Here is a 14,897-nt window from a genome sequence, read left to right on the forward strand (position 1 = left end):
CCGAGGTAGCCAGAAGCACCCGCCGTCCCGCGGCCCCCGGCCTCCCCCAGCCATCCAGGCTTCCCGCAGCGCAGAGAAGCACCGCGAAGTTTCTCTGCTCCACGCGCCGGCCCAGGTTGGGGGTGCGGGAGAGGACGGCGACCGCAGCCTCTAGACGACCGTGGCCAGCGCAGGCTGGGCCTCCGCTCCCTAGCTTGGGGCGGCCCGCGGCCCACGTCCCGCACCTCGGCCCGCGAAGCCCCCTCCTCCTGCTCCTACTCCTCCCGGCGCCCACTCCCCGCGGCGCGGGCCGCGCGCCGGTTACCTGCCGAGCGCCGGGGGGCCTGCTGCTTCCTCCTCGGCATGCTGCTCGGCCGCCGCAGCCGTCGCCTCAGCCGCCGCCGGAGTTCGCGGGGCGCGGGGACGCGGGGCCCCGGGCGCGGGCGCAACTCCGCGGCGCGCCCAACTTTAGCCTCGTCCCCGCGGGCTCCGGGCTCCGGGCGCGCCGCGGACCGCGGGGAGCCGCTCGCATGGACCGCCGCGCCCGGGGCCGCTCAGGAGGCGGCGGCGGCGGCCGCGCGGGCCGCGTCCCGGCCGCCGGGCTGCGGGCGGAGCGCGCGGGGCCTGGGCGCCGAGCCCGGAGTCATCCCCGGCGCGGGCCGCGGGCGCAGCGGCGGGCGCTCGGCGGGCCGGCCCGCGGCCCGCGCTCCATGCTGCCGCCTCCCCGCCGCCGCGCTGCTGCTGGGCGGGCGCTCCTCCGGGCGCGCCGCTCCGGGCGCTCCCCTGCGCCTTCTTCCGCGAGCCGAGAGTCGCCGAGCGCAACTTTCTCTCCCCCTCGCTTCTCGCTGTTTGGGGGTCGCGGCGAGTGTTTTTAGTGCGCGGGTCGCAGCTTTCTCATTGTGCGCCAGCGAGGCCGATCCAGGCTGTCCTTTTTCTCCCCGCACTTAGTCTAAGAGGAAGAAAGCAAACAAGACAGAGGAGTGAAGCCCCCGTACATACATGCGCCGGGGGGAGATGTCAGGCGCCGCTCCACCTTCCAAACAGTCACAGATCAAACAGTGTCACCCCGCCAGAGCGCCACTTGGTGCCCCGCGCTTCCTCCCGGGGGGCTTGGCCGCCAGGATCGCCGCTTCTTCCAATGCGAAATCTAATGCAAACACATTTTGATCATGGATTTTTGGCCGGTCTTGATCTTCCAACAGAAAAAAATTTGAAAAATACACAAAAAGCACCCCCCTTCCAAGAAAAAAAAAGGCAATAACAACCCGGAGAGTGTGTGCAAAGGGGGTGAAGAGCAGACATTCACTGGGTGGGCGAGATGAGCGTGGACTGTTCCCCCCCCCCAAACTCCTGGGAGAGAGGGAGATGCACTCTCGCTCTCTCCTCTTTTCAGTGAAATATAACACACATTCGGATCGCAGAGCTTTCAGACAGTCTCAACTGATAGACAGACACATCGAGCTGCTTTTCCTGCTTCAGATTTTACTCCTCCTCCTCTCGCCAACGTCACCCTGACAATTACAAATAGGTCTCTCACAAACCATACCTGTCAATCTTTTTAATTGCTTTGTTTTCTTTTTTTCGGAGCTAAACAATATGACAAAAAAAAAAAAGAAATCTTAATACAGCATAACATAAAAGACTGTACATTGGAGGAAGACATTCAGTGTTGTTACTGTAATCCACTGGCTGATACCGGGTAAAACCCATATGTTCTAAGTTAAGTAGACATTAGTTCCTGCAGATTTTAAAACCTGTTAGTCCCCCCCAACACACACACATACACATACACACACTTGCACATTCATACACACTCAACCACGTGCATCCAAACTACCCTTGGGTGAAGCATGTCCTACATTTGGGGGGAAAAAAATACCTGTGTCGCTTTTGCAATCTCAGGTTAGGGGTTAGCTTTGGCTGGGGAGGAGCCCAGAGTGGCTTTTATATTTTGGTAATTAGTGGGTAACCGAAAAGTAATAATTTTTAAAATTAAAATTTACAATATAAATAAAATTTAAAGATGGACTTAGCTCATCACAGAAAAGTGTGGAAATATTTGGACCCTCTATGAAAAGTGAATTGATACTTGGTCAATGCACTCCAGTAGGGAGAAAACGGACACGATGGAACGACAGATCTTTCTAGCTGTGTTCGAAAATGAGGTCCTCACACATCACTGCAACGTCTCCAATTCATTTAGGTCTCTCGGCATTCCCACCTAGAACTTTAAAATGTGTCTGTACTCTGGGAGTTTGGCCTTCTGGTTTTCAATATGTGTGTTCTCTCCCAGTGGGAAACCTGTAACAGTCTTGTAGAGCTACTTAAAACGTTCATGGAAAAACATGAAATCTAGGCCAAAATAAATAAAATGGCTTAGTTCGTGCAACTTGCATGGGACAGACCGTGGACAGAAGGCACGGGCAAGGCGTTCCGGGGACAGGAAGCCACCAGCCTGGGGCGCGGGAGGCACTGGACTTTTCCCCGCCCCGCGGTCGGTGCGGGTGCGCGTGCGGCGGCGGCGGCGGCAGGGGCTCCCCGCCCAGCCCGGGGCCCCCGGTCGTGCCCCGCCGCCCGGGCCGCGCTCGGGGTTGATTCGTACCACCTTGCAAGGAAGTGAACGCTTCGCACGGGAAGGGGAGGCGCCTGCGCCGGCCGCCGCGCCACTCCGGGGACGCCCGGGGTTGCCGCCGGCTCGGGGCCGCGGACGACCGTGGGACGCGCGAGTTCCCCGTCCCCCCTTGCCCGCCGCCCCCCCGCCCCTTGCCCAAGAGGAGTCAAATCCGGCTTTTAGAGCCCAAGGAGGGTGGGGATATCCGGTGCCTCTCCCGCGCCAGGAGGAAGGGGGAGGGCGGAGAGGATCCTTGGCCAGTCTGCGCCGAGCAGATTCAAACCAAAACAAAAAGATTAAAGGAGCAGCGGCCGGGGCAACAGCGGTCCCCAGGCCGGGACACCCGGGGTGGTGCGCCCGGGTTCGCGGGGGCTGCGCCGGCGCCGGGAAGGTGGGGGGAGCGGGAGCGGGCGACGCGGGGAAGAGGGGGGAGCCAGGGGGAGGGCGCCGGCCGGAGGAGGGGCGGACCCGCCCGCCCTAGCCGAGCAGAGCACAGCGAGCCGAGCGGCCCGGGCGGGGCCCGACCCCGGCCAGCGTCGGCGCAGAGAGCGGATGGAGGCGCGGGCCATGCTGCGGCTGGCGTCCTCCGGGACCCGGGCCATCGTGGACATGTCGTACGCCCGCCACTTCCTGGACTTCCAGGGCTCCGCCATTCCCCGAGCCATGCAGAAGCTGGTGGTGACCCGGCTGAGCCCCAACTTCCGCGAGGCCGTCACCCTGAGCCGGGACTGCCCGGTGCCTCTCCCCGGGGACGGAGACCTCCTCGTCCGGAACCGGTGAGCCCGGCGCCCTCCCGCCCCACGACCCCGTCCTCGCCCCCGGCTCGCGCAGCGCCGCTCCCGCCGTCCCCAGCCCGCCCGCGTGCCCACACTCCGGCGCGCGCTCGGGCGCACAGCCTGACTTTGCGAGATCCCGGGAAGTTGAACCCGCCGCCATCTGGCGAAGGAGAATGTGATGTGACTGTTGCTGGTGTGAATATCCGATATCACCGAACGTCCTCATAACTGAGGGTTATTTTAATTTGGGATTCCCCTCCCCTCCTCCAGCCCTCCCTCCTCCCCCTCCCGCTCCCGAAATAAAACCGACGGGACCCAGAAGGGGAGGCTCCCCGCCGGCCCGCCTGCGCGCACCCACAGTTCCTGCGTTGACATAATCTTTAGGGTGGAGCGGGAGCAGCCTGGACGCAAACTGCGACGTTTAGGTAAACGTGCTTTGGAGGAAGGAGGCTGGGACCCGGCTGGCTTTCCCTGTTCCCTCCAGGTTGGCAGCCGCCTGGCAGTGGCGGAGCCTGGTGTTGGGTGTGTGGGTGTGCACCTCGCCGGTGTTGTCTGAGTGTTGTCAGTGCAGCGTGACTGTTGTCTGTCCCCTGAGTGTAATGACCCCCGCGTGGCGGGTGTCCTGGGCAGCTGGGCGAGGGTCGGGGTGGGGGCATGGCTGCCTTTGCTAGCACGTTTTGCAGACATTCAGGTGACACTGGGTTGTTGCGAGACCTTCTGGCTCTTCCACCCCCCACGCTCCCCACCGTAGTGTGTTTCCGCCTCACTCATCTTTAGTAACTGGCGAAACAACAGGGAGGAAACGGACATCACTCTGTATCGGAGCCATGCCCGCTTGGGTCTCTGCTCCGTGGGTCCCTGGCTGCCCGACTTGGCTGGCAAGGCGCTCCTCTCTGCCCTCTGCAGAGGCCTGCAAAGTCCCATCGAAATGGTTACAGTGCTGCATGTTTCAAGTTGAATAATGATATTGAAGGGGAGGAGTAAGTTCTGACTGTAACTTTTTTGTAAATTCTGTGCTAGAAAGTACCACAAAGTCCCATGCACGGACTGAAGGACTAAATATACCTTTCCTAAGTAGCTTGGTGTAGCATTTAATCTGTCCATTTTCGAGATTCCTATTAGCCTTCCTAACAAGACTGTAGTATGGAAGAATGCTGATCAGGGTATATAACTTTTGGAAACCTTTTGCGAAGAATGATTTGAACCATGGGTGGGATTGTGTGGAGGCGGGAGTGGGGGACTGGTCTGGAATGGCTTAAAGGGGAGTGTGTAGGGATCCTTGAAAATGTTTGCATTGGCTGTGGACTCAGCAGAGGATTGATTCATTATGGGATGAAATGCCAGTGCTGTTGAGAATGTGCACACAGCCCAGCTAAAAAGAAGGGCTTGAGTGTGTTTTCACGGGGAGCACACCAAACGCACGAGTGATTTGCTAGAAGTTGAAATGACACCAGACTGAAAAGATTTCCCAACAAACTTTGACGGGCAAGAAGTTCCACACAGGGTTTTTCCCTTTTTCTCCCTCTGATAAAGTATATTCTTGACTGCAAACACTAGTATAAACACATATACACGTTTGTGAATAAAATTCCTTTTGGAAATAGTGTGATATGGGGAGGAGGCGACTGAGCGAGGAGGGGCAGGAGGAAGGTGGGACGTTAGAGAACTATAAGCCACAGCCTGGTGGGACCACCCGCCTTCGGTGGAGAGGTGGAGAGGGCTCCTGCCGACCTGCGCTGGGTCTCCTGGGCCTCTCTACCTGCGAGTGTTAATCAGCTTTGTGGGGTTTTTTCCTCCTGTGATTCCCCTTCCTTCAGGCTTACTTCTGCCCTGGGACCCCTCCCTTTCCCCTTCCCCAAAGGGTAAGTTCTTCCCTGGGGAGAGAGGCAGAACCAGGGTGCCTAGGCACTGCCTGCGCTGGATCACCAGGGTTGGTCCCGGGGCAGGAGACAGGTGGATCCCTGAATTCTGTGGTCAGAGCGCGGGAGTGCAGACTCCCATGTTTGGAGCTCCTCAGCGTGCTCAACTGTAAAATCCATGCCTCTTTTTTCCCTGCACACATGCCAAGAATCCCTTTAATATAAATAGTATCTCCATATGAACAACCTGACCTCTAGTTTCTTCCTTGAATCCTTAACGGAAAAGAATGGGGCCAGTTTTCTTTTGAGTTGGGAGGGGACGGAATCTTTGCCTCCCCCTTTCCCTACTCTGTTGGAAAATCTGCTCCCACCACCACGTTGTAGGAAGATCCTGTATTCTTGCAAACAGTGTCAGTGGATGTAACATTTTACCGAATTTTTTAAGAATAGAGGCTTAATAATTCACTGCATGTTAGTTCATTTTAATCCTAGACCAAATCTCCCCTAAGCAATGTTAATTGCTTTAAATTTTATGCAAGTGCTTCTCATTTTTATCGTCATAAAATCCGCTCTAGAATGAATTGAGTAAGCTTAAATTCACTTATTTGGAAAGATGTTTGGAGGTTTTAATTGTACTCTTTTTTTTTTTATTTCAGTGAACCATTTGCACATTTCATTGCATCTTAGCAGAAAATACAAATTCTTCATTCACAGGGAGGGATGTGCTTGTAAGCTAGACATTGATTTAGGATAATAAAGTTTACTATTTAGAAAAGATGTAAGAAGGGGTGTATAAAATCCCTATAGAATGTATAATTGATGGTCCTTTATCCAGTTCTTACCTTACTGTTTTGTGTATCCGAGAACAACTTCCCATCTCCCCCTCTACGCTCAGTCTTCAGAAAAGAAAAAGAAAGAGACACCCCCAGGTTAAGTCAGTTTATGCACTATTTTTAGCTTTTTTCGTAAGAAGGTGACAGATTATTTCGTTTCCAAATATTTCTAAGGATTTTCTGCTCAAGTGTAAGATAATGGACCAAAGAGTTTGTAGGAATGGCTAAGGGAAGGTGGGGGATGGGGAAGGCGTTTTTGATGAACGGTTTGTTGCTTACGGGAGGGGAACAGTATTTTGTGCCGACTCTCCAGGCTGAGATCCCCCCCCTCCACTTTTTTTTTCTTGTCTTCCTTTTCCTTCTTCGTTTATTTCTCTTTTTTCCTTTCTTTCCTTTTCTTTTTTTTCTTTTTTTTTTTCTTAAGGCAGGTCTGGTTTGGGCGACTTTGTTTTGTCTCCCAGTATTGAAGGCTTTTACTCTGGACTTGAATCCTCGCCTTTGGTTTTTGTTCAGAGGAAAGCGTTCCCCTCCCCTCCGCAGGATCGCTCTGTTTCTCAGTAAACAAGACGAGGGAGTTTAGCACTTTTTAGTACATATAAGCTGGTGATTCTAGAAGGGTATAGATTTGGAGAATGCCTGCGCCGGTCCTATTCTTTTTTCCTGGGGTTCCTGGATTTTAGTCTCAAGTGGGTCCTCCCGTCGGATTACTGGAATCCTGCCCTCATTGCATGCACATATTTTTAATTAAAGGGGGTTACAGGGAGGGTCTCCAAATGCTCGCATCCTTCCCAGCGTGTCTTTCTTGTCTTTCTGTGGCTCCCTGGCCCTTCCGCCCCTGCTCCGCGTCCCAAGCCCCCCGTTCGCTTTGCGCCGGCTGCGCTTGAACTTGTTTCTGGTGGAGCAGAAGGCGCGAGCTGCGGACGCTCACGCAGAGGTAAGGACTCAGGCGGGTCCCGGGCTGTGGAGGGTCCCCAACAGCTTCGGGTGTGAAGCTGTGTCAAAAAGGGGATCCCGGTGGAGGTGGGGTCAGCGAACCGGGGGCAGGGAGACCAGGGAGAGGGCGCGGTGCGAGGAGCCAACCGAGCCACCGCGGGCGCTTGCCGTCAGCCAGCCTAAGCCTCCTTCACCGACGACGCAGACAGTTTAGAAGACGGCAGGGTGGGAGAGCAAGGGTGAGAAATGGGGGTGCCTGCGAGGCCAAGGTCATGGTCAAGCCGCCAGCGGGCCCTGTCTGGCGGCCACTGCGCTCCGGCGCGCCGCGTGTGCGGGACTCGGAGAGAACTTGTCCACACAGGCAGAGCTGCGCGGCCAGCGCTGGGACGAAGGGCACCGACTGGGCGCGCCTGCCGGGGGCCGCTGCCCGGCCCGGAGAGGCCGAGGTCATGGTCGCAGGCCTGAGGAGCCTCCGCTCTACCACAGAGCCCGGCCTGCGCGGTCCCGGCCCGCCCTGGAGTTGGGTTCAATGATCCCCCTCTCCGTGGTGGCGGTGGGGAGGCCGCAGGACTGCACGGCTGGAGCTGAGGACTGCGGCGGCAGGCACTTCTGAGGGAGAGGGAGTTGGACGGACGGAGCCTGGACGGGCACACGGGCCCCGCTGGTCTGCTGCCACTGCTCCAGCGCTTGCCCTTGCGAATAACTACGATGTTTGGTGTGGTTTTTCAAGCAAAGCCCCCTGGCAAACTCAAGCAGCCGCTGGCTGCAGCCACCCCAGCTCCCAACAGAGCCCCACTCCCCCCTCCCAAACTTGGCCTCTGCTAACCCGGTCCAGCGCGTGTGCGCGCTCCCCAGGCTGCTCCGGTGTGCGTCCTGCTGCCTCTCTCCACCTCTTCCCAGGAAGTGGCGAACCACAGCCTGGGGCGGGGAGAGGGGGAGTTGCATTTTCCTCCTGCAGAGCCCCCAGGGCGTGCCCATTCCGAGGTGGGGAGGACCCCGAGGGCTGCCTTCGCAGAGGGGCTGGCCGCCCGGGCGTCCCTCCGAGCCCAAGGCGAGGTCTCCCTGCAGAGGGGCGGCGACTGCCTTTGGTACTGCAGAGACACCAGGGGGACAAGCCGGGAGGGATGAAGGGCGTGGGAAGGGTTAATCATGGGCAAAGGATTGCACAGAACACAACTGGCAGTGGGTCGGCCCCCCACCTCCAGAGCAAACCCTGCCATCACTTCCACCCCCATGGGCACCTTTCCTGGAGTTTGCTTTACAGCCTAAGGCAGAGGCGCGGAGACGGCTCCAGCTGGCTCTGCCCTGGGCTGCTGCTGTGAAGTCCAGAAGCAAGCTCCCGGGAAGTGGGCCCTTTTTAAAACACCAGGCCTTGAAAATTATGTAAATTTAAAGGAAAGATGGCAGGTTCTTTTTCCCTTCTCTAAAAATAGAATGTAGGGAAAAAAAATAGAACATAGGCATCTTGATATTAAATGCCAAATGAGAAACCAGCAAAACTCATCTTCCCCTCTTCTCGTGATTGTGTATCTTCTATGGGTATGGAATTGTGTGGGGTGTTATTGAGGCTGTGTGGTGTGCAGGCGTCTGAATGCAGCTTGACATCACAGAAAGCAGTTGCTCCCCGTGTTCTTATTTCTGCAATGTACAGAGACTTTTCTGTCCTGTAGATACACGGGGGATGATCATAAGTGAGCATTTATAAGCGCAGAGTATTATCTATATCACGGTGAAAGTGTATCGCATACAGGGCAGTTTTGGTTTATTAAGTTAAAAGTGAATTCCTTCAAAATGACCTACTTAACAGCTTTCCTCCTGCCACCAGTTACTATTACCTTTTCATTCTATTACAGGTGGAAATGACATTTTTAGGGTCTTCCGTTATGTGTCTAAGCCACCTCCTGACATTCTTAGTAGATGGCTTTTTTCCTCCTATGTATCACGATATTTTTGTTATGAGGTATACTGAGATGAAAAAGGCTGGGAAAAACACTGGCCTCGCAATTAAATGGACTCTGGATACCAAAATGAAAATAATCATCTGGTATTAATCAAGTTATGTCTCTGCTTCTTGTTGAGGAAAAATATAGTGACGATTTGCTTTCCTTTTCATCTGAAAAGGACTGTGAAATGTTGAATGTTTCATAAAAATCGCTCTACCCAATTTTTGTTCAATTAATCAAAATGCGTATTTTCACACTGGATGTAGTTACAACAGAAAGAAAATTTGCGACAGCCACTTTAACAGTGCTTCAAACAACCCCTGCAGGAACATGTAGCAACCAGTGACCTTGCACATTCCATCAATCTTTAATAATATCATTGTCATTACTATTATTATCTTAAGTGTTAAATTGTTGCCAGAATCAATACAAGTCTACTTCTTTGAATATATTTTATCCCAGTGTTGTTTTTAACATCTTTGTTAAGAGGCCAATTAATTTCCAACTCACAGCTCCAATGAAGTTTATATATAATGAGAACTTCCTGACTCTTTTTTTCTTTTTTCTTTTTTTTTTTTTTTTTTTTGCTTATTTCTACTTTTGAAAGAAAACAGAAATAAATGGCATGTGAAACAAACAACTTGCCATTTAAAATGATATGAAATTATTTCTAAACTGATGACAGGATAAAATATGCCAAAAACTGAGTACAAAGCATGTTGAACTAATACTTGTGTAATTTCTTTTTTTAATCTGGGCAGCAGGACTAATTTTCTCAAATTCGATCAGATTGTATAGCTTAGCAACCCCTCCACAGTAGCCAGAACTAGAGGAATTTCTCTAAGCAGAATCTAAGTGCCTAACAAAAAACCCATCGTAATATATTTGTTTGTTTGTTTTCTTTTAGATTTGTTGGTGTTAACGCATCTGACATCAACTATTCAGCAGGCCGCTATGACCCCTCAGTTAAGCCTCCCTTTGACATAGGTTTCGAAGGCATTGGGGAGGTGGTGGCCCTAGGCCTCTCTGCTAGTGCCAGATACACAGTTGGCCAAGCTGTGGCTTACATGGCACCTGGTTCTTTTGCTGAGTACACAGTTGTGCCTGCCAACATTGCAACTCCAGTGCCCTCAGTGAAACCCGAGTATCTTACCCTGCTGGTAAGTGGCACCACCGCATACATCAGCCTGAAAGAGCTCGGGGAACTGTCGGAAGGGAAAAAAGTTTTGGTGACAGCAGCAGCTGGGGGAACAGGCCAGTTTGCCGTGCAGCTTTCAAAGAAGGCAAAGTGCCATGTAATTGGAACCTGCTCTTCTGATGAAAAGTCTGCTTTTCTGAAATCTGTTGGCTGTGATCGTCCCATCAACTATAACACTGAACCCGTAGGTACCGTCCTTAAGCAGGAGTACCCTGAAGGCGTCGATGTGGTCTATGAATCTGTTGGGGGAGCCATGTTTGACTTGGCTGTAGACGCCCTGGCTACCAAAGGGCGCTTGATAGTAATAGGGTTCATCTCTGGCTACCAAACTCCTACTGGCCTTTCGCCTGTGAAAGCAGGAACATTGCCAGCCAAACTGCTCAAGAAATCTGCCAGCGTGCAGGGCTTCTTCCTGAACCATTACCTTTCTAAGTATGAAGCAGCCATGGGGCACTTGCTTGAGATGTGTGCGAGTGGAGACCTGGTTTGTGAGGTGGACCTTGGAGATCTGTCTCCAGAGGGCAGGTTTACTGGCCTGGAGTCCATATTCCGTGCTGTCAATTATATGTACATGGGAAAAAACACTGGAAAAATTGTAGTTGAATTACCTCACTCTGTCAACAGTAAGCTGTAAAAACAGAACAATGACATAAATCAAGGGAAAAAGAAAATGGGCACTTTATGTCTCAGAATTACTCAAATCAATTTATTTTTAGTTGGTAATGGATATAATATTTCTTAAAACAAAAGTAAGGTGTTAATGAATAGGTCTGTCCTCCTCCTCCTCCTCCTCCTCCTCTTCCCTTGGGGGGAAAAAAAAGTGCTAATAAAACTTCCCTCCATGGCTGAGAGGGAAAACGCTTACATTCAATTCTTTAGTCATGGATGGTCTCGTTCCAGATTTTGTTGTTGCAGGGAACTAAATTCATTCCTGATGCCAGATCTGATCGAGTCAGTGTGTCTTCAGCTTGATCAGATTTTAAAATCAGTTTTGAAAGTGGTTCCCGAAAGAATCTTTGCTTTGGGAGAATTTGGTCTTACGCTCATAAGCAGTTCATGAGTGAGAAGTGTAGCAAAAGCCAGCCATATATTTTCAGAATCTGTATCCTCAGGAAATGCTCTTTTTTTTTCTATAAATCACTAACCAACTATCTAAATGGACATGTGGGGGAATTTCCTCCCAAATTTGATTTTGTTATTAGAAAAATGATTCTGTGAACACAGATGTGTGTTGAAGAAGTAGCACGTAATGGCTTTTATCTACCATCCCCCTGGTAAGGCACATGTGAAATGGAAATGTTCTCTTTCCTCTGAAGCAGCAAATTACTGTTGAAAACTTACACAGACAGAAAGTAGGTTTTGGAAAGGGAAACCACAGAGATTAGGGGGACTTAAAATTAATATAGGCACAGGAAAGAGAAAAGTATGCGCTCCATTCACAGTGAGGGTTCGCCACAAAACACGGGCCCGGGAGGGAAACACTGTCTAGGCACACCGCAAGGCCTTAATAACAGTGTGCTGCGATGCCCGAGGTACGGCATGTCCCATCGCCCTGTGCACTATAGGGACCTCAGTCATCTCAAGGAAGAATACATTTGCTTTTCCTTAGAGGCTTTCAAACTAGAAGCTATATGTTACCTCTGATTCTGGGAACAGAACAGCAGCCACTCATTCTGCATTCCTGTTTCCCTCTCCACGTGTTCTGGTGGAATGAGATGCTCCTTAGCACTACAGCCTGTCCCACATTCACCCACTGACCACACGGGAAAAGCAGCAAAACCTGCACCCTCTCTTCTGAATCACGCCTGTGGCTCATCGGCTTCCCACGTAACCTTTAGTGCCCTGAAGACTGCTGCCACTGTCACCATTGCACAGAAACCCCACGGTGCCCTTCTAATTGAAGGTGAAGCCCACCAGATTATTTTTCAAAGTCTTTGGTTTCGGTGTATCTAACCTGCTCAATAAATATGGACGCAATTAAAGATGCTCTAGGAAAATTGGGGACCGTATTTAATTTTTCTTTCCTTCCATCTCAGGAACAAGGAAATCCTACTGCTGAATAGCTGTTAGTATGTATTTTACAAGATTTACTCATTTTCAGGTACCTAATGTAGCTGCTAGCATGCATGCACAACAATACAATTTATATGGTAAATGGAACCAAATAATGGCTTCACTGAATGTTATGGCTGCACTGAAGGGAAATGTCACGGTAAATAGCTGCCAAATTATGGATCATGCCGAAGTGTCACAACTGCACTAAAGACAAATAGCACTAGAGGCTATTGCCACTGTGACGCTTTTGAGTTATGAAGAAGGGTAGCGGCCTGATACGAGGCTCTTTGTGTCCTCATTATAGCAAAGGGTTACTGGTGCAGAGGACTAGGAGAGCCTGTCCAGTGTGATGCTTAGTTATTCCTCCGTCCCTTTCAGACCTAACAGCCACAGCAACACGGAAAGAGACTTTGCCTCGCTTTTACATTCACAAACAAACAAAGGGGGGGGGGAGCAGGTTTTATGAATGTAACTGTGCACAGGAAATGACTGGTAATGGAAAAATGTTGTAATAAAATAATCTAATCAAAGAATATTATTAAATTTAACATAGTCGGTGTCCAAAAGGCTTAGTTGCCTCTTATGCAGATAGATGTGTGAAATCTAAGCAATAATGTACTTTCTCCCTTTGTAAAGACTTGGGGACTAAGGGCATTACCAATTAAATTGCTTCTTCGAAACTGAAGTGAGTCTCGGTTTCTTTCATTTTAATGGGGGGGTAATAAAGATGAAAGACCAACATTTTAACTGATGGATCCCTTAAGCTACAGAATAGAAATTTATTATGTTTTGAGGGAATATACTAAATTCAGCTATGTAAAAATAAAATTCAAACACCCAGGATTGAAATAAAATACAATCTGAAAACCTCATGTTCTCTCTTTCCACAAACTAAGAAAGTGCGCTGCATGCTGTTTTCACTTATTCTTAGAAAACAAGCATGAAAGATTCCGCCCATTCAGATAATGCCAAAAATATGTTTAACCTTTTTTTTATTCTTTTGAAAAATGATTTGTAAATTGAGGGTCATAGTTCAGCATCAGTTTCATCTTCTGGGATTATTGTTCAAGACCAGCCTCTAATGGGAGGTGAAATGGTACGATGGTCTCAACACCTTTCTTGTGAACTGTAATACATATCACAAAAAGTACATCCATAATTCAGGGCAATTGTCAGTCTTTGTTTTAGAGAAGGGGCCAGGGTGGAACAATCCCAATGGGTAAATTATTTCTCAGTGTGGACTTCTCTGCATGTAGGGCTTAAGGTCACCAGCCGGGCAGGGTGGAAGGAGCTTGGCTCTGAGAAACTGAGGAGTCCCAGTGATCTGTTACCATTTGGTTATGACTTCTAAAGAGTCAAATGCTATTCGTTCAAACCTGTTTTGCAGGCAGAAAAAACCAGCAGTGTCATTTAGGGGTTCCTTTGATGATGACTACTGCTGTTAACTGACTTCATTTAAAAAAAAAAATTTCAGGGAATAGTTTGCAAAGAAATGAAGTTTTGCATCATATATTCTATAAATTGTCATATGATTTCATCTGGATGAAGTACCTCAGGAGTAGGATAGAGTCTCTGTAAATGGTCATTAGTATTACATTCTGTGTTTATCTAATGAAAGTGCAGTGACAAGTAGCTGCTGCTTATTAAAATGAAAATCCTGCGTTATGTACTTGTGGAACATTCCAGCTAATGAGGATGCAATGTCCTCAGTACAACACAGACCTCCTTTTTGTGTTCACCACCACAAGATGCTGGAAACTTGACAAATGATATCATTTAAGACACGTGCCTGCCTTAGGGACCTGGTTTTTGGCTTCCTGTTTCTGGCTTTTATTTGGGTAACATTTATAATAGCCACCCGACTTGTACCTGGGTAATGTTTTAACCCCTTCCCTGGAGTTCTCAATTAGCATGAATTTACTACAGTCAGGGTTTCCTTTAAATTGGGGTGGGGGTGCTAAGCACTGAAAATATTTTTCTTGATTACTTTACCATGTGGACATATGGGATAAATGCTGTATTTCAGACTTCTGTAAAAATAGATGAGTAATGCACAGCTTTCAGAACAAAAACAATGAAAAAAAGACCAGGCACTATCAACTTTGGATAACAATCTCCTAGGTGTTAAACAAGTTTTCTGAATGCAATCTGGATGCAAAATGGCCTGATTTGATGAATTCATAATTTTCTTCTCTATACTTTCTACTCTCGTTTTATTAAATATTTTATTAGTTAAACACAAGAATTATCTATGTAAACTTCGTGGACTTTTTTGTTGAAAGTTAGATGTTCAGTAACTAATTTCCTAGTTACGGCCCAGCATTAAACGTTTATGATCATATTTCAAAAGTCAAAATACAAAACTGGATTATCAGTACGGGTTGGTGTGGTCGCTTTAAACTGGATTATCAGTACAGTTGGTGTGGTCGCTTTAAACTTTTTCATTTTTTTTCTATTTTTAAATTTTGTGGGTATCTAGAAGGTGTATATATTTATGGGGTACATGAGATGTCTTGAAACAGGCATGCAATGTGAAATAGCACATCATAGAGAATAGGGTATCTGCCTCCTCAAGCATTTATCCATTGAGTTGCAAACAATCCAGCTACACTCAGTTATTTTAAAATGTACAGTTATTATTGTTTATAGTCACCCTGTTGTGCTATCAAATAGTAGGTCTTATTCTATTTTTTTTTTCATTTTAAACTTT

At 49.6% G+C, this 14,897-nt stretch overlaps 2 protein-coding genes across 5 annotated transcripts in view; one reads left to right on the top strand and one right to left on the bottom strand.

Moving 5' to 3' along the window:
- The window catches only part of TSHZ1 (teashirt zinc finger homeobox 1), a 79,302-nt gene extending 77,872 nt beyond the window's left edge, over positions 1 to 1,430 (bottom strand). The window contains exon 1 of one of the 3 annotated variants that reach the window (XM_008013764.3): positions 979 to 1,430. Coding sequence is in view for 1 of the 3 variants with exons in the window: in XM_008013759.3 (XP_008011950.3) it covers positions 305 to 344 (40 nt within the window). In the remaining 2 variants the exon portion in view is untranslated. Of the gene's footprint in view, positions 1 to 304 lie in introns of all 3 variants that reach the window. The other 2 variants (XM_008013759.3, XM_037988011.2) reach the window with 2 other exon arrangements.
- Positions 1,431 to 3,036: 1,606 nt separating this feature from the next.
- On the top strand, positions 3,037 to 12,872 carry PTGR3 (prostaglandin reductase 3). 2 transcript variants are annotated; one of them, XM_008013757.3, is made up of 2 exons: positions 3,037 to 3,366; positions 9,842 to 12,872. In XM_008013757.3, exons 1-2 carry the CDS (start codon positions 3,143 to 3,145, stop codon positions 10,764 to 10,766), a joined length of 1,149 nt encoding a protein of 382 aa, XP_008011948.1. In that variant the 5' UTR covers positions 3,037 to 3,142; the 3' UTR covers positions 10,767 to 12,872. The 2 variants fall into 2 exon arrangements, with proteins under 2 accessions (XP_008011948.1, XP_037843941.1); XM_037988013.2 differs by lacking the exon at positions 3,037 to 3,366 and adding an exon at positions 3,373 to 3,791.
- Positions 12,873 to 14,897: the final 2,025 nt, after the last annotated feature.

The sequence above is a fragment of the Chlorocebus sabaeus genome, chromosome 18 (assembly GCF_047675955.1).
Source record: "Chlorocebus sabaeus isolate Y175 chromosome 18, mChlSab1.0.hap1, whole genome shotgun sequence".
Lineage (NCBI taxonomy): Eukaryota > Metazoa > Chordata > Mammalia > Primates > Cercopithecidae > Chlorocebus > Chlorocebus sabaeus.